Source organism: Scardinius erythrophthalmus (assembly GCF_964197995.2).
Source record: "Scardinius erythrophthalmus genome assembly, chromosome: 20".
Lineage (NCBI taxonomy): Eukaryota > Metazoa > Chordata > Actinopteri > Cypriniformes > Leuciscidae > Scardinius > Scardinius erythrophthalmus.
In genome coordinates, this window is record NC_138240.1 from 34,754,001 (window position 1) to 34,779,144 (window position 25,144).

A 25,144-nucleotide genomic window follows, 5' to 3' on the forward strand; every position below is an offset into this window, starting at 1 on the left:
GAGTCTGTCCTGGTGTCGTGTCCCGCAGGACTGTGTGTGCAATGAGCTCCTGGATCTGTTACAGACAAGGGAACTAAATATAGTCCGAGTCGGACAACAACATGTAAATCTCACAGACATCGGCTCACTCTGGAGAATCTCCTGTTGTGATTGTCCTTCGGTCAGCTGTTAACTAATCCGAACCGTTTAGTTACGGCATGATTCAACAAGGGTGAGTCGCTGGGCCTTCGCTGCAGTGTGTGTGAATGTCAGGTTTCCTTTCATTGATGATCGGAGCAGTAATGCAACAATCTGGACGTTTAAATGAAAGGCTTCTGCTGATGGTTTTGCTAGGTTAAGATGTTTCATTTCTTTGAATGTTTCGCCTGCTTATAGAGAGGTCAAATGCAACAATGGTTTCAACAATCAATCAATTTTTTTTAATCTAGTTTAAAATACACTTGCCAAGTTCTTAGAAATGTACTCTTTCTTTTCATGTTGGCTTTGAAAATGACTTTGAAAAGATCAAACTTTAATGACTGTAAAATAGTTTAAAGTAAAAAGTAAAAAATAATTATTTAAGAATTATTGAAGAAGTCTTCAAATTCTTGAAAAATATTTTTTTACACCTACAATCGCACAATTCTTCTGGCAGGATCATTTTATATAGCAAAATATCTGATGTGTACAGGTCGCTCTCACTCACCATTATTTGTTTGGTCTGAAACGTGAGTACTCTCATGTTTAGCCGCAGGACAGCAAATGTGAGTAAATTCTGTCATCTTGGCAGGACTGTGATATGAAGAGTGTGCAAAGTAACATATTTTAGCAGCTTTGTGAAAGTGAATAGCACATAACAGGCACAATACAGGTATAAACATGAATGTCTATCAACACTAATGTTTTAAACAAATATTCATTTTTTTAACTCTACATTTGTGCAGCAAAATTAACTTCAAAGAAGGTCTACATTTATTATTTTCATTCATGGAGATAACATGGAAAATGTGCCATGCTTTAGTGGAGGATTTCTGTCACCTGGTGGAAAACAAACACTTTTAACATGAAAATGACATGAAATTACCACTATAACCAGTAGATGGCAGCAGAGGACCACTCATGAGCACAAATGACATTTCCACTCCCTTTCATAGTTCTTTTCGCGTGTTTTGCTTTTGGATTTATTATAAAATTAATATTATGCCAATTTTTTAGCAATTTTGTAAAGTATAGCATGAGTAGGTAGTCACAAAGTTTCAAGCCATTTAGATCATAAATCATAATAAACCCAGATTTTAAAGTGGATGGGAAGCCGCATCATATTATGTAAACTGCATTTATGACAAAGAAATTATGTTTTATTAACGTAGTTCGGGAGGAACACATCAAAATAAGCTACTCTTTTGCCACCTGCTATCTACACTCACTAATCAACAAATACTCTAGTATCATCAGCTGTCTACACTCACTAATCAACAAATACTCTAGTATCATCAGATGTCTACACTCATTAATCAACAAATACTCTAGTATCATCAGCTGTCTACACTCACTAATCAACAAATACTCTAGTATCATCAGCTGTCTACACTCACTGATTAAAACAAATACTCTAGTATCATCAGCTGTCTACACTCACTAATCAACAAATACTCTAGTATCATCAGCTGTCTACACTCACTAATCAACAAATACTCTAGTATCATCAGCTGTCTACACTCACTAATCAACAAATACTCTAGTATCATCAGCTGTCTACACTCACTAATCAACAAATACTCTAGTATCATCAGCTGTCTACACTCACTAATCAACAAATACTCTAGTATCATCAGCTGTCTACACTCACTAATCAACAAATACTCTAGTATCATCAGCTGTCTACACTCACTAATCAACAAATACTCTAGTATCATCAGCTGTCTACACTCACTAATCAACAAATACTCTAGTATCATCAGCTGTCTACACTCACTAATCAACAAATACTCTAGTATCATCAGCTGTCTACACTCACTAATCAACAAATACTCTAGTATCATCAGCTGTCTACACTCACTAATCAACAAATACTCTAGTATCATCAGCTGCCTACACTCACTAATCAACAAATACTCTAGTATCATCAGCTGTCTTCACTCACTAATCAACAAATACTCTAGTATCATCAGCTGCCTACACTCACTAATCAACAAATACTCTAGTATCCTCAGCTGTCTACACTCACTAATCAACAAATACTCTAGTATCATCAGCTGTCTACACTCACTAATCAACAAATACTCTAGTATCATCAGCTGTCTACACTCACTAATCAACAAATACTCTAGTATCATCAGCTGTCTTCACTCACTAATCAACAAATACTCTAGTATCATCAGCTGTCTACACTCACTAATCAACAAATACTCTAGTATCATCAGCTGTCTACAATCAGTAATCAACAAATACTCTAGTATCATCAGCTGTCTACACTCACTAATCAACAAATACTCTAGTATCATCAGCTGTCTACACTCACTAATCAACAAATACTCTAGTATCATCAGCTGTCTACACTCACTAATCAACAAATACTCTAGTATCATCAGCTGTCTACACTCACTAATCAACAAATACTCTAGTATCATCAGCTGTCTACACTCACTAATCAACAAATACTCTAGTATCATCAGCTGTCTACACTCACTAATCAACAAATACTCTAGTATCATCAGCTGCCTACACTCACTAATCAACAAATACTCTAGTATCATCAGCTGTCTACACTCACTAATCAACAAATACTCTAGTATCATCAGCTGCCTACACTCACTAATCAACAAATACTCTAGTATCATCAGCTGTCTTCACTCACTAATCAACAAATACTCTAGTATCATCAGCTGTCTACACTCACTAATCAACAAATACTCTAGTATCATCAGCTGCCTACACTCACTAATCAACAAATACTCTAGTATCATCAGCTGTCTACACTCACTAATCAACAAATACTCTAGTATCATCAGCTGTCTTCACTCACTAATCAACAAATACTCTAGTATCATCAGCTGTCTACTCTCACTAATCAACAAATACTCTAGTATCATCAGCTGTCTACACTCACTAATCAACAAATACTCTAGTATCATCAGCTGTCTACACTCACTAATCAACAAATACTCTAGTATCATCAGCTGTCTACACTCACTAATCAACAAATACTCTAGTATCATCAGCTGTCTACAATCAGTAATCAACAAATACTCTAGTATCATCAGCTGTCTACTCTCACTAATCAACAAATACTCTAGTATCATCAGCTGTCTTCACTCACTAATCAACAAATACTCTAGTATCATCAGCTGTCTACACTCACTAATCAACAAATACTCTAGTATCATCAGCTGTCTACAATCACTAATCAACAAATACTCTAGTATCATCAGCTGTCTACTCTCACTAATCAACAAATACTCTAGAATCATCAGCTGTCTACACTCACTAATCAACAAATACTCTAGTATCATCAGCTGTCTACACTCACTAATCAACAAATACTCTAGTATCATCAGCTGCCTACACTCACTAATCAACAAATACTCTAGTATCATCAGCTGTCTACACTCACTAATCAACAAATACTCTAGTATCATCAGCTGTCTACACTCACTGATTAAAACAAATACTCTAGTATCATCAGCTGTCTACACTCACTAATCAACAAATACTCTAGTATCATCAGCTGTCTACACTCACTAATCAACAAATACTCTAGTATCATCAGCTGTCTACACTCACTAATCAACAAATACTCTAGTATCATCAGCTGTCTACACTCACTAATCAACAAATACTCTAGTATCATCAGCTGTCTACACTCACTAATCAACAAATACTCTAGTATCATCAGCTGTCTACACTCACTAATCAACAAATACTCTAGTATCATCAGCTGTCTACACTCACTAATCAACAAATACTCTAGTATCATCAGCTGCCTACACTCACTAATCAACAAATACTCTAGTATCATGAGCTGTCTACACTCACTAATCAACAAATACTCTAGTATCATCAGCTGCCTACACTCACTAATCAACAAATACTCTAGTATCATCAGCTGTCTTCACTCACTAATCAACAAATACTCTAGTATCATCAGCTGTCTACACTCACTAATCAACAAATACTCTAGTATCATCAGCTGCCTACACTCACTAATCAACAAATACTCTAGTATCATCAGCTGTCTACACTCACTAATCAACAAATACTCTAGTATCATCAGCTGTCTTCACTCACTAATCAACAAATACTCTAGTATCATCAGCTGTCTACTCTCACTAATCAACAAATACTCTAGTATCATCAGCTGTCTACACTCACTAATCAACAAATACTCTAGTATCATCAGCTGTCTACACTCACTAATCAACAAATACTCTAGTATCATCAGCTGTCTACACTCACTAATCAACAAATACTCTAGTATCATCAGCTGTCTACAATCAGTAATCAACAAATACTCTAGTATCATCAGCTGTCTACTCTCACTAATCAACAAATACTCTAGTATCATCAGCTGTCTTCACTCACTAATCAACAAATACTCTAGTATCATCAGCTGTCTACACTCACTAATCAACAAATACTCTAGTATCATCAGCTGTCTACAATCACTAATCAACAAATACTCTAGTATCATCAGCTGTCTACTCTCACTAATCAACAAATACTCTAGAATCATCAGCTGTCTACACTCACTAATCAACAAATACTCTAGTATCATCAGCTGTCTACACTCACTAATCAACAAATACTCTAGTATCATCAGCTGCCTACACTCACTAATCAACAAATACTCTAGTATCATCAGCTGTCTACACTCACTAATCAACAAATACTCTAGTATCATCAGCTGCCTACACTCACTAATCAACAAATACTCTAGTATCATCAGCTGTCTTCACTCACTAATCAACAAATACTCTAGTATCATCAGCTGTCTACACTCACTAATCAACAAATACTCTAGTATCATCAGCTGCCTACACTCACTAATCAACAAATACTCTAGTATCATCAGCTGTCTACACTCACTAATCAACAAATACTCTAGTATCATCAGCTGTCTTCACTCACTAATCAACAAATACTCTAGTATCATCAGCTGTCTACTCTCACTAATCAACAAATACTCTAGTATCATCAGCTGTCTACAATCAGTAATCAACAAATACTCTAGTATCATCAGCTGTCTACACTCACTAATCAACAAATACTCTAGTATCATCAGCTGTCTACACTCACTAATCAACAAATACTCTAGTATCATCAGCTGTCTACACTCACTAATCAACAAATACTCTAGTATCATCAGCTGTCTACAATCAGTAATCAACAAATACTCTAGTATCATCAGCTGTCTACTCTCACTAATCAACAAATACTCTAGTATCATCAGCTGTCTTCACTCACTAATCAACAAATACTCTAGTATCATCAGCTGTCTACACTCACTAATCAACAAATACTCTAGTATCATCAGCTGTCTACAATCACTAATCAACAAATACTCTAGTATCATCAGCTGTCTACTCTCACTAATCAACAAATACTCTAGTATCATCAGCTGTCTACACTCACTAATCAACAAATACTCTAGTATCATCAGCTGTCTTCACTCACTAATCAACAAATACTCTAGTATCATCAGCTGTCTACAATCACTAATCAACAAATACTCTAGTATCATCAGCTGTCTACTCTCACTAATCAACAAATACTCTAGTATCATCAGCTGTCTACACTCACTAATCAACAAATACTCTAGTATCATCAGCTGTCTACACTCACTAATCAACAAATACTCTAGTATCATCAGCTGTCTACACTCACTAATCAACAAATACTCTAGTATCATCAGCTGTCTACACTCACAAATCAACAAATACTCTAGTATCATCAGCTGTCTACACTCACTAATCAACAAATACTCTAGTATCATCAGCTGTCTACACTCACTAATCAACAAATACTCTAGTATCATCAGCTGTCTACAATCAGTAATCAACAAATACTCTAGTATCATCAGCTGCCTACACTCACTAATCAACAAATACTCTAGTATCATCAGCTGTCTACACTCACTAATCAACAAATACTCTAGTATCATCAGCTGTCTACACTCACTAATCAACAAATACTCTAGTATCATCAGCTGTCTACACTCACTAATCAACAAATACTCTAGTATCATCAGCTGTCTACACTCACTAATCAACAAATACTCTAGTATCATCAGCTGCCTACACTCACTAATCAACAAATACTCTAGTATCATCAGCTGTCTACACTCACTAATCAACAAATACTCTAGTATCATCAGCTGTCTTCACTCACTAATCAACAAATACTCTAGTATCATCAGCTGTCTACTCTCACTAATCAACAAATACTCTAGTATCATCAGCTGTCTACACTCACTAATCAACAAATACTCTAGTATCATCAGCTGTCTACACTCACTAATCAACAAATACTCTAGTATCATCAGCTGTCTACACTCACTAATCAACAAATACTCTAGTATCATCAGCTGTCTACAATCAGTAATCAACAAATACTCTAGTATCATCAGCTGTCTACTCTCACTAATCAACAAATACTCTAGTATCATCAGCTGTCTTCACTCACTAATCAACAAATACTCTAGTATCATCAGCTGTCTACACTCACTAATCAACAAATACTCTAGTATCATCAGCTGTCTACAATCACTAATCAACAAATACTCTAGTATCATCAGCTGTCTACTCTCACTAATCAACAAATACTCTAGAATCATCAGCTGTCTACACTCACTAATCAACAAATACTCTAGTATCATCAGCTGTCTACACTCACTAATCAACAAATACTCTAGTATCATCAGCTGCCTACACTCACTAATCAACAAATACTCTAGTATCATCAGCTGTCTACACTCACTAATCAACAAATACTCTAGTATCATCAGCTGCCTACACTCACTAATCAACAAATACTCTAGTATCATCAGCTGTCTTCACTCACTAATCAACAAATACTCTAGTATCATCAGCTGTCTACACTCACTAATCAACAAATACTCTAGTATCATCAGCTGCCTACACTCACTAATCAACAAATACTCTAGTATCATCAGCTGTCTACACTCACTAATCAACAAATACTCTAGTATCATCAGCTGTCTTCACTCACTAATCAACAAATACTCTAGTATCATCAGCTGTCTACTCTCACTAATCAACAAATACTCTAGTATCATCAGCTGTCTACAATCAGTAATCAACAAATACTCTAGTATCATCAGCTGTCTACACTCACTAATCAACAAATACTCTAGTATCATCAGCTGTCTACACTCACTAATCAACAAATACTCTAGTATCATCAGCTGTCTACACTCACTAATCAACAAATACTCTAGTATCATCAGCTGTCTACAATCAGTAATCAACAAATACTCTAGTATCATCAGCTGTCTACTCTCACTAATCAACAAATACTCTAGTATCATCAGCTGTCTTCACTCACTAATCAACAAATACTCTAGTATCATCAGCTGTCTACACTCACTAATCAACAAATACTCTAGTATCATCAGCTGTCTACAATCACTAATCAACAAATACTCTAGTATCATCAGCTGTCTACTCTCACTAATCAACAAATACTCTAGTATCATCAGCTGTCTACACTCACTAATCAACAAATACTCTAGTATCATCAGCTGTCTTCACTCACTAATCAACAAATACTCTAGTATCATCAGCTGTCTACAATCACTAATCAACAAATACTCTAGTATCATCAGCTGTCTACTCTCACTAATCAACAAATACTCTAGTATCATCAGCTGTCTACACTCACTAATCAACAAATACTCTAGTATCATCAGCTGTCTACACTCACTAATCAACAAATACTCTAGTATCATCAGCTGTCTACACTCACTAATCAACAAATACTCTAGTATCATCAGCTGTCTACACTCACAAATCAACAAATACTCTAGTATCATCAGCTGTCTACACTCACTAATCAACAAATACTCTAGTATCATCAGCTGTCTACACTCACTAATCAACAAATACTCTAGTATCATCAGCTGTCTACAATCAGTAATCAACAAATACTCTAGTATCATCAGCTGCCTACACTCACTAATCAACAAATACTCTAGTATCATCAGCTGTCTACACTCACTAATCAACAAATACTCTAGTATCATCCAGTGTTGGGTAAGTTACTTTAAAAAAGTAATTAGTTATAGTTACTAGTTACTTCTCACAAAAAGTAACTGCGTTAGTAACTGAATTACATCATTACAAAAGTAACTAATTACCAGGGAAAGTAACTATTGCGTTACTTTAAAAAAAAAAAAAAAAAAAAAAAGTTTAAATATGTGAAATAACTTGGATACCCCCAATATTAAATATGTTAAATGAATTAAATGGACACTAAATAGAACATCTTATTATTCTAAAACATTGTACACTAATCTACACTAGTTTAATGTTGCTGTGGGACAATGTGAGAGACACCTATTAACTTAAATATTAAAATATTATCACTACTATAATGGAACAACAAAACACAATCAATAGAACATTTAATATTTATTGCACAGACCATAACTGGCCAAGAATAAAGGCTAAAAATAAATCATGCTTCTTAAGAAATGTACCAAAAATAAATAAATAGTAATAAAAAAATATACATACACTAGTGCATATAATTAAAATGATAAAACTCACACACCTTTACAACTGGTAGACATTCTGTATAGCCTACTTGAAGTATTTTCTTCCTCACAATAGTAAGTTTAACAAAAAGTGCTCTCAATATAATACTGAACAATGTACCAACATAAATAATAATAATAAAATATAACCTTTTGGGGGTTTATTTTTATAACCTACAGAGAACGTCATCATCAGAGGTTATTTTAGCCAAATTCTAGTCATGTTTGCCGCACGTGTGTTTGAACGTTCGAATGTGTTTGAATGTTTGAACGTTCCCTGCAGGTTATTTTGGAGTTTGTTATAAACTAATCAAAACATTGCATATGATGTATGCTACAGAGATTATTCTAATGCTGAAATGTGTAATTTATTTATAAATAAAGTATTTATGCTCGGACACATTCGGTCTCTGTCGTGCACTATCTAGCGCGTTCTCGGACACACTTGGTCTCTTTCGCGCACTATCGAGTGCGCTCGCGGCATTCGCCTCGCTTATGTCCAGTCCGGCGCATCATAAACACACACACCAGAGAAAAAACTTTGCAGCTCATATGGTTGAGAGAGAGCCTACTCGGATGAAAACCGCTTCAGTGATCTCAATTATAGTAACGCCGCATTTTTATTGACAGTAACGGTAACGGCGTTGTAACGGAGGAAATAGTAATTAGTTTGATTACTCGTTACTGAAAAAAATAACGCCGTTAGTAACGCCGTTTATTTATAACGCCGTTATTCCCATCACTGGTATCATCAGCTGTCTACTCTCACTAATCAACAAATACTCTAGTATCATCAGCTGTCTACACTCACTAATCAACAAATACTCTAGTATCATCAGCTGTCTACAATCACTAATCAACAAATACTCTAGTATCATCAGCTGTCTACTCTCACTAATCAACAAATACTCTAGTATCATCAGCTGTCTACACTCACTAATCAACAAATACTCTAGTATCATCAGCTGTCTACTCTCACTAATCAACAAATACTCTAGTATCATCAGCTGTCTACAATCACTAATCAACAAATACTCTAGTATCATCAGCTGTCTTCATTCACTAATCAACAAATACTCTAGTATCATCAGCTGTCTTCATTCACTAATCAACAAATACTCTAGTATCATCAGCTGTCTACTCTCACTAATCAACAAATACTCTAGTATCATCAGCTGTCTACACTCACTAATCAACAAATACTCTAGTATCATCAGCTGTCTTCATTCACTAATCAACAAATACTCTAGTATCATCAGCTGTCTACACTCACTAATCAACAAATACTCTAGTATAATCAGCTGTCTACACTCACTAATCAACAAATACTCTAGTATCATCAGCTGTCTACACTCACTAATCAACAAATACTCTAGTATCATCAGCTGTCTACACTCACTAATCAACAAATACTCTAGTATCATCAGCTGTCTACACTCACTAATCAACAAATACTCTAGTATCATCAGCTGTCTACACTCACTAATCAACAAATACTCTAGTATCATCAGCTGTCTTCACTCACTAATCAACAAATACTCTAGTATCATCAGCTGTCTACACTCACTAATCAACAAATACTCTAGTATCATCAGCTGTCTACACTCACTAATCAACAAATACTCTAGTATCATCAGCTGTCTACACTCACTAATCAACAAATACTCTAGTATCATCAGCTGTCTACAATCAGTAATCAACAAATACTCTAGTATCATCAGCTGTCTACACTCACTAATCAACAAATACTCTAGTATCATCAGCTGTCTACACTCACTAATCAACAAATACTCTTGTATCATCAGCTGTCTACACTCACTAATCAACAAATACTCTAGTATCATCAGCTGTCTACACTCACTAATCAACAAATACTCTAGTATCATCAGCTGTCTACAATCAGTAATCAACAAATACTCTAGTATCATCAGCTGTCTACAATCACTAATCAACAAATACTCTAGTATCATCAGCTGTCTACACTCACTAATCAACAAATACTCTAGTATCATCAGCTGTCTACACTCACTAATCAACAAATACTCTAGTATCATCAGCTGTCTACAATCACTAATCAACAAATACTCTAGTATCATCAGCTGTCTACAATCAGTAATCAACAAATACTCTAGTATCATCAGCTGTCTTCACTCACTAATCAACAAATACTCTAGTATCATCAGCTGTCTACACTCACTAATCAACAAATACTCTAGTATCATCAGCTGTCTACACTCACTAATCAACAAATACTCTAGTATCATCAGCTGTCTACACTCACTAATCAACAAATACTCTAGTATCATCAGCTGCCTACACTCACTAATCAACAAATACTCTAGTATCATCAGCTGTCTTCACTCACTAATCAACAAATACTCTAGTATCATCAGCTGTCTACACTCACTAATCAACAAATACTCTAGTATCATCAGCTGCCTACACTCACTAATCAACAAATACTCTAGTATCATCAGCTGTCTACACTCACTAATCAACAAATACTCTAGTATCATCAGCTGTCTTCACTCACTAATCAACAAATACTCTAGTATCATCAGCTGTCTACTCTCACTAATCAACAAATACTCTAGTATCATCAGCTGTCTACAATCAGTAATCAACAAATACTCTAGTATCATCAGCTGTCTACACTCACTAATCAACAAATACTCTAGTATCATCAGCTGTCTACACTCACTAATCAACAAATACTCTAGTATCATCAGCTGTCTACACTCACTAATCAACAAATACTCTAGTATCATCAGCTGTCTACAATCAGTAATCAACAAATACTCTAGTATCATCAGCTGTCTACTCTCACTAATCAACAAATACTCTAGTATCATCAGCTGTCTTCACTCACTAATCAACAAATACTCTAGTATCATCAGCTGTCTACACTCACTAATCAACAAATACTCTAGTATCATCAGCTGTCTACAATCACTAATCAACAAATACTCTAGTATCATCAGCTGTCTACTCTCACTAATCAACAAATACTCTAGTATCATCAGCTGTCTACACTCACTAATCAACAAATACTCTAGTATCATCAGCTGTCTTCACTCACTAATCAACAAATACTCTAGTATCATCAGCTGTCTACAATCACTAATCAACAAATACTCTAGTATCATCAGCTGTCTACTCTCACTAATCAACAAATACTCTAGTATCATCAGCTGTCTACACTCACTAATCAACAAATACTCTAGTATCATCAGCTGTCTACACTCACTAATCAACAAATACTCTAGTATCATCAGCTGTCTACACTCACTAATCAACAAATACTCTAGTATCATCAGCTGTCTACACTCACAAATCAACAAATACTCTAGTATCATCAGCTGTCTACACTCACTAATCAACAAATACTCTAGTATCATCAGCTGTCTACACTCACTAATCAACAAATACTCTAGTATCATCAGCTGTCTACAATCAGTAATCAACAAATACTCTAGTATCATCAGCTGCCTACACTCACTAATCAACAAATACTCTAGTATCATCAGCTGTCTACACTCACTAATCAACAAATACTCTAGTATCATCAGCTGTCTACACTCACTAATCAACAAATACTCTAGTATCATCAGCTGTCTACACTCACTAATCAACAAATACTCTAGTATCATCAGCTGTCTACACTCACTAATCAACAAATACTCTAGTATCATCAGCTGCCTACACTCACTAATCAACAAATACTCTAGTATCATCAGCTGTCTACACTCACTAATCAACAAATACTCTAGTATCATCAGCTGTCTTCACTCACTAATCAACAAATACTCTAGTATCATCAGCTGTCTACTCTCACTAATCAACAAATACTCTAGTATCATCAGCTGTCTACACTCACTAATCAACAAATACTCTAGTATCATCAGCTGTCTACACTCACTAATCAACAAATACTCTAGTATCATCAGCTGTCTACACTCACTAATCAACAAATACTCTAGTATCATCAGCTGTCTACAATCAGTAATCAACAAATACTCTAGTATCATCAGCTGTCTACTCTCACTAATCAACAAATACTCTAGTATCATCAGCTGTCTTCACTCACTAATCAACAAATACTCTAGTATCATCAGCTGTCTACACTCACTAATCAACAAATACTCTAGTATCATCAGCTGTCTACAATCACTAATCAACAAATACTCTAGTATCATCAGCTGTCTACTCTCACTAATCAACAAATACTCTAGAATCATCAGCTGTCTACACTCACTAATCAACAAATACTCTAGTATCATCAGCTGTCTACACTCACTAATCAACAAATACTCTAGTATCATCAGCTGCCTACACTCACTAATCAACAAATACTCTAGTATCATCAGCTGTCTACACTCACTAATCAACAAATACTCTAGTATCATCAGCTGCCTACACTCACTAATCAACAAATACTCTAGTATCATCAGCTGTCTTCACTCACTAATCAACAAATACTCTAGTATCATCAGCTGTCTACACTCACTAATCAACAAATACTCTAGTATCATCAGCTGCCTACACTCACTAATCAACAAATACTCTAGTATCATCAGCTGTCTACACTCACTAATCAACAAATACTCTAGTATCATCAGCTGTCTTCACTCACTAATCAACAAATACTCTAGTATCATCAGCTGTCTACTCTCACTAATCAACAAATACTCTAGTATCATCAGCTGTCTACAATCAGTAATCAACAAATACTCTAGTATCATCAGCTGTCTACACTCACTAATCAACAAATACTCTAGTATCATCAGCTGTCTACACTCACTAATCAACAAATACTCTAGTATCATCAGCTGTCTACACTCACTAATCAACAAATACTCTAGTATCATCAGCTGTCTACAATCAGTAATCAACAAATACTCTAGTATCATCAGCTGTCTACTCTCACTAATCAACAAATACTCTAGTATCATCAGCTGTCTTCACTCACTAATCAACAAATACTCTAGTATCATCAGCTGTCTACACTCACTAATCAACAAATACTCTAGTATCATCAGCTGTCTACAATCACTAATCAACAAATACTCTAGTATCATCAGCTGTCTACTCTCACTAATCAACAAATACTCTAGTATCATCAGCTGTCTACACTCACTAATCAACAAATACTCTAGTATCATCAGCTGTCTTCACTCACTAATCAACAAATACTCTAGTATCATCAGCTGTCTACAATCACTAATCAACAAATACTCTAGTATCATCAGCTGTCTACTCTCACTAATCAACAAATACTCTAGTATCATCAGCTGTCTACACTCACTAATCAACAAATACTCTAGTATCATCAGCTGTCTACACTCACTAATCAACAAATACTCTAGTATCATCAGCTGTCTACACTCACTAATCAACAAATACTCTAGTATCATCAGCTGTCTACACTCACAAATCAACAAATACTCTAGTATCATCAGCTGTCTACACTCACTAATCAACAAATACTCTAGTATCATCAGCTGTCTACACTCACTAATCAACAAATACTCTAGTATCATCAGCTGTCTACAATCAGTAATCAACAAATACTCTAGTATCATCAGCTGCCTACACTCACTAATCAACAAATACTCTAGTATCATCAGCTGTCTACACTCACTAATCAACAAATACTCTAGTATCATCCAGTGTTGGGTAAGTTACTTTAAAAAAGTAATTAGTTATAGTTACTAGTTACTTCTCACAAAAAGTAACTGCGTTAGTAACTGAATTACATCATTACAAAAGTAACTAATTACCAGGGAAAGTAACTATTGCGTTACTTTAAAAAAAAAAAAAAAAAAAAAAGTTTAAATATGTGAAATAACTTGGATACCCCCAATATTAAATATGTTAAATGAATTAAATGGACACTAAATAGAACATCTTATTATTCTAAAACATTGTACACTAATCTACACTAGTTTAATGTTGCTGTGGGACAATGTGAGAGACACCTATTAACTTAAATATTAAAATATTATCACTACTATAATGGAACAACAAAACACAATCAATAGAACATTTAATATTTATTGCACAGACCATAACTGGCCAAGAATAAAGGCTAAAAATAAATCATGCTTCTTAAGAAATGTACCAAAAATAAATAAATAGTAATAAAAAAATATACATACACTAGTGCATATAATTAAAATGATAAAACTCACACACCTTTACAACTGGTAGACATTCTGTATAGCCTACTTGAAGTATTTTCTTCCTCACAATAGTAAGTTTAACAAAAAGTGCTCTCAATATAATACTGAACAATGTACCAACATAAATAATAATAATAAAATATAACCTTTTGGGGGTTTATTTTTATAACCTACAGAGAACGTCATCATCAGAGGTTATTTTAGCCAAATTCTAGTCATGTTTGCCGCACGTGTGTTTGAACGTTCGAATGTGTTTGAATGTTTGAACGTTCCCTGCAGGTTATTTTGGAGTTTGTTATAAACTAATCAAAACATTGCATATGATGTATGCTACAGAGATTATTCTAATGCTGAAATGTGTAATTTATTTATAAATAAAGTATTTATGCTCGGACACATTCGGTCTCTGTCGTGCACTATCTAGCGCGTTCTCGGACACACTTGGTCTCTTTCGCGCACTATCGAGTGCGCTCGCGGCATTCGCCTCGCTTATGTCCAGTCCGGCGCATCATAAACACACACACCAGAGAAAAAACTTTGCAGCTCATATGGTTGAGAGAGAGCCTACTCGGATGAAAACCGCTTCAGTGATCTCAATTATAGTAACGCCGCATTTTTATTGACAGTAACGGTAACGGCGTTGTAACGGAGGAAATAGTAATTAGTTTGATTACTCGTTACTGAAAAAAATAACGCCGTTAGTAACGCCGTTTATTTATAACGCCGTTATTCCCATCACTGGTATCATCAGCTGTCTACTCTCACTAATCAACAAATACTCTAGTATCATCAGCTGTCTACACTCACTAATCAACAAATACTCTAGTATCATCAGCTGTCTACAATCACTAATCAACAAATACTCTAGTATCATCAGCTGTCTACTCTCACTAATCAACAAATACTCTAGTATCATCAGCTGTCTACACTCACTAATCAACAAATACTCTAGTATCATCAGCTGTCTACTCTCACTAATCAACAAATACTCTAGTATCATCAGCTGTCTACAATCACTAATCAACAAATACTCTAGTATCATCAGCTGTCTTCATTCACTAATCAACAAATACTCTAGTATCATCAGCTGTCTTCATTCACTAATCAACAAATACTCTAGTATCATCAGCTGTCTACTCTCACTAATCAACAAATACTCTAGTATCATCAGCTGTCTACACTCACTAATCAACAAATACTCTAGTATCATCAGCTGTCTTCATTCACTAATCAACAAATACTCTAGTATCATCAGCTGTCTACACTCACTAATCAACAAATACTCTAGTATAATCAGCTGTCTACACTCACTAATCAACAAATACTCTAGTATCATCAGCTGTCTACACTCACTAATCAACAAATACTCTAGTATCATCAGCTGTCTACACTCACTAATCAACAAATACTCTAGTATCATCAGCTGTCTACACTCACTAATCAACAAATACTCTAGTATCATCAGCTGTCTACACTCACTAATCAACAAATACTCTAGTATCATCAGCTGTCTTCACTCACTAATCAACAAATACTCTAGTATCATCAGCTGTCTACACTCACTAATCAACAAATACTCTAGTATCATCAGCTGTCTACACTCACTAATCAACAAATACTCTAGTATCATCAGCTGTCTACACTCACTAATCAACAAATACTCTAGTATCATCAGCTGTCTACAATCAGTAATCAACAAATACTCTAGTATCATCAGCTGTCTACACTCACTAATCAACAAATACTCTAGTATCATCAGCTGTCTACACTCACTAATCAACAAATACTCTAGTATCATCAGCTGTCTACACTCACTAATCAACAAATACTCTAGTATCATCAGCTGTCTACACTCACTAATCAACAAATACTCTAGTATCATCAGCTGTCTACAATCAGTAATCAACAAATACTCTAGTATCATCAGCTGTCTACAATCACTAATCAACAAATACTCTAGTATCATCAGCTGTCTACACTCACTAATCAACAAATACTCTAGTATCATCAGCTGTCTACACTCACTAATCAACAAATACTCTAGTATCATCAGCTGTCTACAATCACTAATCAACAAATACTCTAGTATCATCAGCTGTCTACAATCAGTAATCAACAAATACTCTAGTATCATCAGCTGTCTTCACTCACTAATCAACAAATACTCTAGTATCATCAGCTGTCTACACTCACTAATCAACAAATACTCTAGTATCATCAGCTGTCTACACTCACTAATCAACAAATACTCTAGTATCATCAGCTGTCTACACTCACTAATCAACAAATACTCTAGTATCATCAGCTGTCTACACTCACTAATCAACAAATACTCTAGTATCATCAGCTGTCTACACTCACTAATCAACAAATACTCTAGTATCATCAGCTGTCTACACTCACTAATCAACAAATACTCTAGTATCATCAGCTGTCTACAATCACTAATCAACAAATACTCTAGTATCATCAGCTGTCTACAATCACTAATCAACAAATACTCTAGTATCATCAGCTGTCTTCACTCACTAATCAACAAATACTCTAGTATCATCAGCTGTCTACACTCACTAATCAACAAATACTCTAGTATCATCAGCTGTCTACACTCACTAATCAACAAATACTCTAGTATCATCAGCTGTCTACACTCACTAATCAACAAATACTCTAGTATCATCAGCTGTCTACACTCACTAATCAACAAATACTCTAGTATCATCAGCTGTCTACACTCACTAATCAACAAATACTCTAGTATCATCAGCTGTCTACACTCACTAATCAACAAATACTCTAGTATCATCAGCTGTCTTCACTCACTAATCAACAAATACTCTAGTATCATCAGCTGTCTACACTCACTAATCAACAAATACTCTAGTATCATCAGCTGTCTACACTCACTAATCAACAAATACTCTAGTATCATCAGCTGTCTACACTCACTAATCAACAAATACTCTAGTATCATCAGCTGTCTACACTCACTAATCAACAAATACTCTAGTATCATCAGCTGTCTTCACTCACTAATCAACAAATACTCTAGTATCATCAGCTGTCTTCACTCACTAATCAACAAATACTCTAGTATCATCAGCTGTCTACAATCAGTAATCAACAAATACTCTAGTATCATCAGCTGTCTTCACTCACTAATCAACAAATACTCTAGTATCATCAGCTGTCTACAATCAGTAATCAACAAATACTCTAGTATCATCAGCTGTCTACAATCACTAATCAACAAATACTCTAGTATCATCAGCTGTCTACACTCACTAATCAACAAATACTCTAGTATCATCAGCTGTCTACACTCACTAATCAACAAATACTCTAGTATCATCAGCTGTCTACAATCACTAATCAACAAATACTCTAGTATCATCAGCTGTCTACAATCAGTAATCAACAAATACTCTAGTATCATCAGCTGTCTTCACTCACTAATCAACAAATACTCTAGTATCATCAGCTGTCTACACTCACTAATCAACAAATACTCTAGTATCATCAGCTGTCTACACTCACTAATCAACAAATACTCTAGTATCATCAGCTGTCTTCACTCACTAATCAACAAATACTCTAGTATCATCAGCTGTCTACACTCACTAATCAACAAATACTCTAGTATCATCAGCTGTCTACACTCACTAATCAACAAATACTCTAGTATCATCAGCTGTCTACACTCACTAATCAACAAATACTCTAGTATCATCAGCTGTCTACAATCACTAATCAACAAATACTCTAGTATCATCAGCTGTCTACAATCAGTAATCAACAAATACTCTAGTATCATCAGCTGTCTACACTCACTAATCAACAAATACTCTAGTATCATCAGCTGTCTACACTCACTAATCAACAAATACTCTAGTATCATCAGCTGTCTACTCTCACTAATCAACAAATACTCTAGTATCATCAGCTGTCTACACTCACTAATCAACAAATACTCTAGTATCATCAGCTGTCTACACTCACTAATCAACAAATACTCTAGTATCATCAGCTGTCTACACTCACTAATCAACAAATACTCTAGTATCATCAGCTGTCTACACTCACTAATCAACAAATACTCTAGTATCATCAGCTGTCTACACTCACTAATCAACAAATACTCTAGTATCATCAGCTGTCTTCACTCACTAATCAACAAATACTCTAGTATCATCAGCTGTCTTCACTCACTAATCAACAAATACTCTAGTATCATCAGCTGTCTTCACTCACTAATCAACAAATACTCTAGTATCATCAGCTGTCTACACTCACTAATCAACAAATACTCTAGTATCATCAGCTGTCTACACTCACTAATCAACAAATACTCTAGTATCATCAGCTGTCTACACTCACTAATCAACAAATACTCTAGTATCATCAGCTGTCTACACTCACTAATCAACAAATACTCTAGTATCATCAGCTGTCTTCACTCACTAATCAACAAATACTCTAGTATCATCAGCTGTCTTCACTCACTAATCAACAAATACTCTAGTATCATCAGCTGTCTACACTCACTAATCAACAAATACTCTAGTATCATCAGCTGTCTACACTCACTAATCAACAAATACTCTAGTATCATCAGCTGTCTACACTCACTAATCAACAAATACTCTAGTATCATCAGCTGTCTTCACTCACTAATCAACAAATACTCTAGTATCATCAGCTGTCTTCACTCACTAATCAACAAATACTCTAGTATCATCAGCTGTCTTCACTCACTAATCAACAAATACTCTAGTATCATCAGCTGTCTACACTCACTAATCAACAAATACTCTAGTATCATCAGCTGTCTACACTCACTAATCAACAAATACTCTAGTATCATCAGCTGTCTACACTCACTAATCAACAAATACTCTAGTATCATCAGCTGTCTACACTCACTAATCAACAAATACTCTAGTATCATCAGCTGTCTTCACTCACTAATCAACAAATACTCTAGTATCATCAGCTGTCTACACTCACTAATCAACAAATACTCTAGTATCATCAGCTGTCTACACTCACTAATCAACAAATACTCTAGTATCATCAGCTGTCTACAATCACTAATCAACAAATACTCTAGTATCATCAGCTGTCTACACTCACTAATCAACAAATACTCTAGTATCATCAGCTGTCTACAATCACTAATCAACATATCTACCCAATCAGCATGAAAGCAAACCATATATAATCACAGTCAAAAACACTCTGTGTTTAGGCCAATTACCAAGATCAGAGCCCTCTCCCCGGATAGCACGCCAAATACGTTTACCAATTTAATCTATCCGACTTATTTGTAAGTGTGAACTCGTGAACTACACAGATATCCTAATCTATCAATAAATGCACACACATTGTCCTCTGCTTCTGACGCTGCGCTGCTATGGATTAAAATACAGGGATGAGCCGAAGCCTGCCGCCAGTTCCATGTGAGTTTTAAAGGGGACTGAGGCGATCACTAATTAGTGTACATGTTACGGAGTTAATCGTAAACTTTTAGGTGGTCTGGGTGGAAATTTACGGGGGCTGAAGCTCTCTTAAAACAAGCCTAGTGACGCCCTTGGTGTGGACAAGGCCTAAAGCGTCCCGAGCCTCGGCCGCGCTGAGACACAAAAAAAAGTACATTTACTTATTCAAAAATGTAGTCAAAGAAGAGAGTAAAAGTTGTACATATATTTGAAACTCAGTAAAACTACAAAGTAGCCAAAAAAGAAACTTAAATACAGTAAGTAATTACATTTACTCCAGTGGACAGAAGGCCAAACCAGAGAGAAAAATATGCTTTTTCAAACGTGTGGACAAGGTCTAAAGATTGAGAATCACTGACATGAGGTTTAATCTGAAGCATCTGATCTTGAATTTTCTTTTTATTCCCAAGAACCTGGATAATTCGAGCAGGCCGTTTATGTAGACGATCATCGTAAAGTCTAACATCTGACATGAGTGTGTGCTGAAGAGAGACGCTGTTGGACATTGACTGCTATAATCTGAAGTGATGGTCTTGTCGGACAGCGCAGTGATCGGCCGAGGCCTGAACAGTCCTGACCCTCTGGTGCGCGAGGCCTATTTGATGGCGTACGACTACATCAACTATATGACGGTGAAACCCGGCGTCCCGTTGGGTCCGGCCCCGTCCCGAGCCTCGGCCGCGCTGAGACACGCTGGAGACGAGCTGATCAATCGCTTCCCGATCTTCTTTCGCCGCTGGCCTCGTGTGTTCCAGGACGTCACGGAGCGAACGGCCTGCGCGACCCTGGTGTCGATCCTGGACGAGCACTTCGCCCCCTCTCGACGCCGGGAGCTGGCCTGGAGCGCGGTGCTGTCCGTGTTCGTTCTGGCGGGACAGCTGGCTCTGCACTGCCAGGAGAGGGGCATGTCTGCGGTCCTGCCCCAGATCCAGGAGTGTGTGGGCAGTTACGTAGAGAGAGTCGTCTGCCCCGAGATCAGGGACCGAGGAGGATGGGTAAGTGTCTTCTCTTCCCGTTAAAGGTGCTGGATGTAACTTTTTCTCTCTACTAAAGCATAAAAATACCATTATATGTTTGCATATACTGAGGAAACATGCTAAGTTCACATACTCGTTTCTCTGAAAACACTTCTACAGCCAGTTATTTTACTTTGAAATGTTTGGTTTGTTTTGGTCTGTGATATTGACGTTGCCAGTTTTCATTGTCCATTGCGCTTGTTCCTGTTGCGTGTCCTCAAACTGGCGACCCGTGTGAGCGCCGCCGAGTCTGAGGAGGCGGGGGAAACGACGATCTCCGATATTTTGAATTGGATTGCAGTACTTATTTCGACCACTAGTTGTCATTCTTACAGACTGCACCTTTAAGCATCAGGACCAAACGGCAACCTTCCTGTCTCCCTCTTGAATCCCTCATCCTTCCCTCAGGTCATTTTGACCCTGACATTATTTTTGATTTTTTTTTTTTGATTTTTTGAGTTTTTTTCCCCATGACTTTTGTCGCACTTGAACCAAAAAACACAAAAAAAATGTAATGGATTCGAGGAGTTTTTATGGTTGAAATTTTAAAAAGTAACAAATCCTTCCCTTGTGAATTTGACCCCCTTAGGAATGAATGGAATGCGAGGAATGCTTCAGTACACATATAAAAACCTAAAAATGCCCCAAATTCAAACTAAAAATGCAAAAACTTTACCAAAAAAACTATTTTATAATGTCTACATGTGTGTTTGAATGCTGAAGAACTGACTTTAGGACCCAGCGGAACACCTCGTTCCTCATGTAGACCTATAAGGCCATCTAGAGGCAAGAGTCATGAAATATCATGTCAATAGGTCGGCAAAGACTCCCAGTGTAAAATATTTTGAGCTGAATTAAAAGATTTATGCATGAAATTGTGAGTTAAATGGAATAGAAAAAAAGAATAAAAAATATTATCAAAATTAAATAAAATAAGTATTCTGGACAAAAAAAAAAGTATAATTTTAGGGCTTTGACCCTAAATGGAAGGATTAGTTACAGAATGCGTAGGTGCAGTTCATCAACTGGCCACTAGAGACAGGCTGCAAAAGAGAGTCAATCCCATAAACCCCCATGTTACAATGCCCAAATTTACAGCAGAAAAAAAAAACATGTTTACAGCCTGGTACAAAAAGTGGTTTTGGTCTATATTGCAAATTTTGCCCTTCATGAACACTGTGAGGGGGGGGTGAATATTTTATGCTAAATAAATGGTGAAATTATAACAGCATTTTTTCATTCTAAATTAATATCTAAATCATTACAATATCTGACACTTCAGTATAAATAGAAAAACCTAATGTTAAAAATGCTAAAACTTTCCCAAAAATTATTTTATAATATAAAATATAAAAGAATATTTTTAATAAATATATACCTGAATGCATACTGAAGAAAAAAAAAAACATCTCATTTGCTCCATATAGAGCTATAAGGCCATCTAGTGGCAAGAGTCATGAAATATCATGTTATATAATTTAATTTCCCACAAGAGGTCGGCAAAGACACACAATGTGGGACTTTTTGTGCTTTTTAAACAAGTTTCTGCAGGTATTGGAGTTATTTTGTATCGAAGTTGAAAGAAAGTTAAGAATGTGCTTAAATTATATTATTAAATTAAATTATTGATAAAATATAGTAATTTAGACGTAATATATATATATATTTTTACAAAAAATCTCCCAAAAAATGCATAAACAAATAGAATAAATATTATCAAAATGAAATGATATAAGCATTCTGGACAGAAAAAAAATAAGTATAATTTTACGGCTTCGGGTCATTTCGACAGGTGAGGGAAGGGGATGCTACTGCTATGCTTGGAAAAATAGTTTGTCCTATTAGTTTAATGCACTGTAACAAACTGATTTTTATTTATTTTCAGCAGAGAAAATATGAAAAGAAAAAAGAAAATCAAAATTTAATATGGCAGCTGTAGGAGCAAATTGCATCATTGGTAACTGTCTTTTCCCTCTAGGATGTGTATGTCATCAGTGTAATAATGCCCTGATTTGAGCAAAACAAGCATGATTTATCTAGTCAGAAATTCATGGTTTTTCATGCTTCTCTCATGGGACATATTTTATGACCATGTTTATTTATTTATTATCACCATCATATGCGTAGAGTAAACGAAACATTTGTCAGTTTATTTATTAGAAAATATTTAGTGCTGTGGTAAACTCTAAAAAATACATTTTATTCACCTTAATTTTAAGGTGAGAGTGAGAGCTCTTTTTAACTTGAATGTACACGTGCGACGCTTCCGCTGTTATTTTAGTATGTTGTAAACTGATATTTGTTATGATTTTATTTTTATTTATAATCGCAATTATAAATCATACAGCACATATTTGTACCGTTTACTGCAGTTATTCTTTAGCCATGGGAAGACGGGTAATTAATTGGAAGTCGCATTATTTCTGCGTAGCAAAATGAAGTGGATTTTTTATTACATATTGTAATTAAATGTTGTTGTTTTGTTTTTGTTAATAATATTGTTATTACATATCTAACTTTGTGCTTTGCTCTCAGTCGGGTTTTATCACTCGTTTTGGCGAGAAGCAGAATCTTGAAGACCAGGTGAAGAGGGCTTGCTGCTGGTCTCTGCTCTTGCTGTGTGTTGGGATCGTATCCTACTTTGTATGGACGAAAAGGAAAACTTAGACAACAGCGCCATCTGCTGAGAAACTGTAATAAAGACACTGGTGATTCGCTTGGTCGTGGTAAGCATAGGTTTGTATACGTAGATGCCGCTCCAGTCCAGACACGTTGGCGCGCCCGCCATCTTGCAACGGTCAGCGTGTCGTCAGTCACTGTAATCAATGATGCCAAAACATTGCACATGTTCGATTTCAATTTTAAATTTCCGAAGGAAAGAAATGGGATAACTTTTTAAAAGTGATAACGTGTTGGTTTCTGTTTTAAATGTAATAGCCTACTACATGTTTTTACTATGGTAGCCTACTTCTAATGTTTTTACTTTTAATATGGTAACTTGTTAATGTTGTGTTAGCTGACGCCTTTGTCTTTTTGCATTGTGTTAGTTTAGCAAAATCATCTGCTGAAGTCTATTTCAGAGATGAGGGGTGCCCAATCCTGCTCCTGCCGATCGACTGTCCTGCACACTTCATCTCTAACCCTAATCAAACACAGCTGCCTTTCATTTTCAAGTGATCCTGAAAACCTTAATTGATTGCTTCAGGTGTGTTTGATTAGGGTTGGAGATGAACTGTGCAGACAGTCGATCGGCAGGAGCAGAATCAGGCACCCCTGGAACACATAGGGCTGCAGACACTCAGTAAACTTGCTCTCACTGTCGTTCACTGGCCGGTATTGACCGTTCCAATATGGCGGAAACGGACGCTAATGAGGCATCAATGTAAGATCATGATAACATAATTATTTGAGTATTACTAGTTTTAAAGCTATAAACTCAAATTGTTATATAATGCTGTATAAGTAATTGTGAAGAATAAACCTTCATTTTTAAATTAAGTTTCTAGTGAGAACAGCTAATTGTAACCGTCCTTTGTCCAATTATGACTTAATACTGCTTAATTTTTTTATTTTTTTTTTGTTTGCTGTACATGACTGAAACGTTGGTCATTACCTCCCTTTGATATTAAAGGGTTTGCTCAATCTAAATTGGTTTCCTGCATTCTTCAGAATATCTTCTTTTGTGTTTTACTGAAT

The 25,144-nt window shown here is 35.8% G+C and overlaps 1 protein-coding gene across 1 annotated transcript; it reads left to right on the plus strand.

The window, feature by feature from the left end:
- bcl2l16 (BCL2 like 16) lies at window positions 1-25,096 on the plus strand. Its single transcript, XM_081348090.1, has 3 exons — window positions 1-211; window positions 20,843-21,427; window positions 23,984-25,096. The coding sequence occupies exons 2-3, from the start codon at window positions 20,960-20,962 to the stop codon at window positions 24,113-24,115; spliced, it is 600 nt and encodes a 199-aa protein (XP_081204216.1). The 5' UTR covers window positions 1-211; window positions 20,843-20,959; the 3' UTR covers window positions 24,116-25,096.
- The last annotated feature ends 48 nt before the right edge of the window (window positions 25,097-25,144 follow it).

What these genes read in the sequence shown, in the direction of transcription:
- bcl2l16 (XM_081348090.1), top strand. Translation starts at nt 20,960, where the DNA reads ATGGTCTTGTCGGACAGCGCAGTGATCGGCCGAGGCCTGAACAGTCCT. An exon ending in TCAGGGACCGAGGAGGATGG is followed by an intron (nt 21,428 to 23,983) that starts GTAAGTGTCTTC and finishes CTTTGCTCTCAG; the next exon opens with TCGGGTTTTATCACTCGTTT.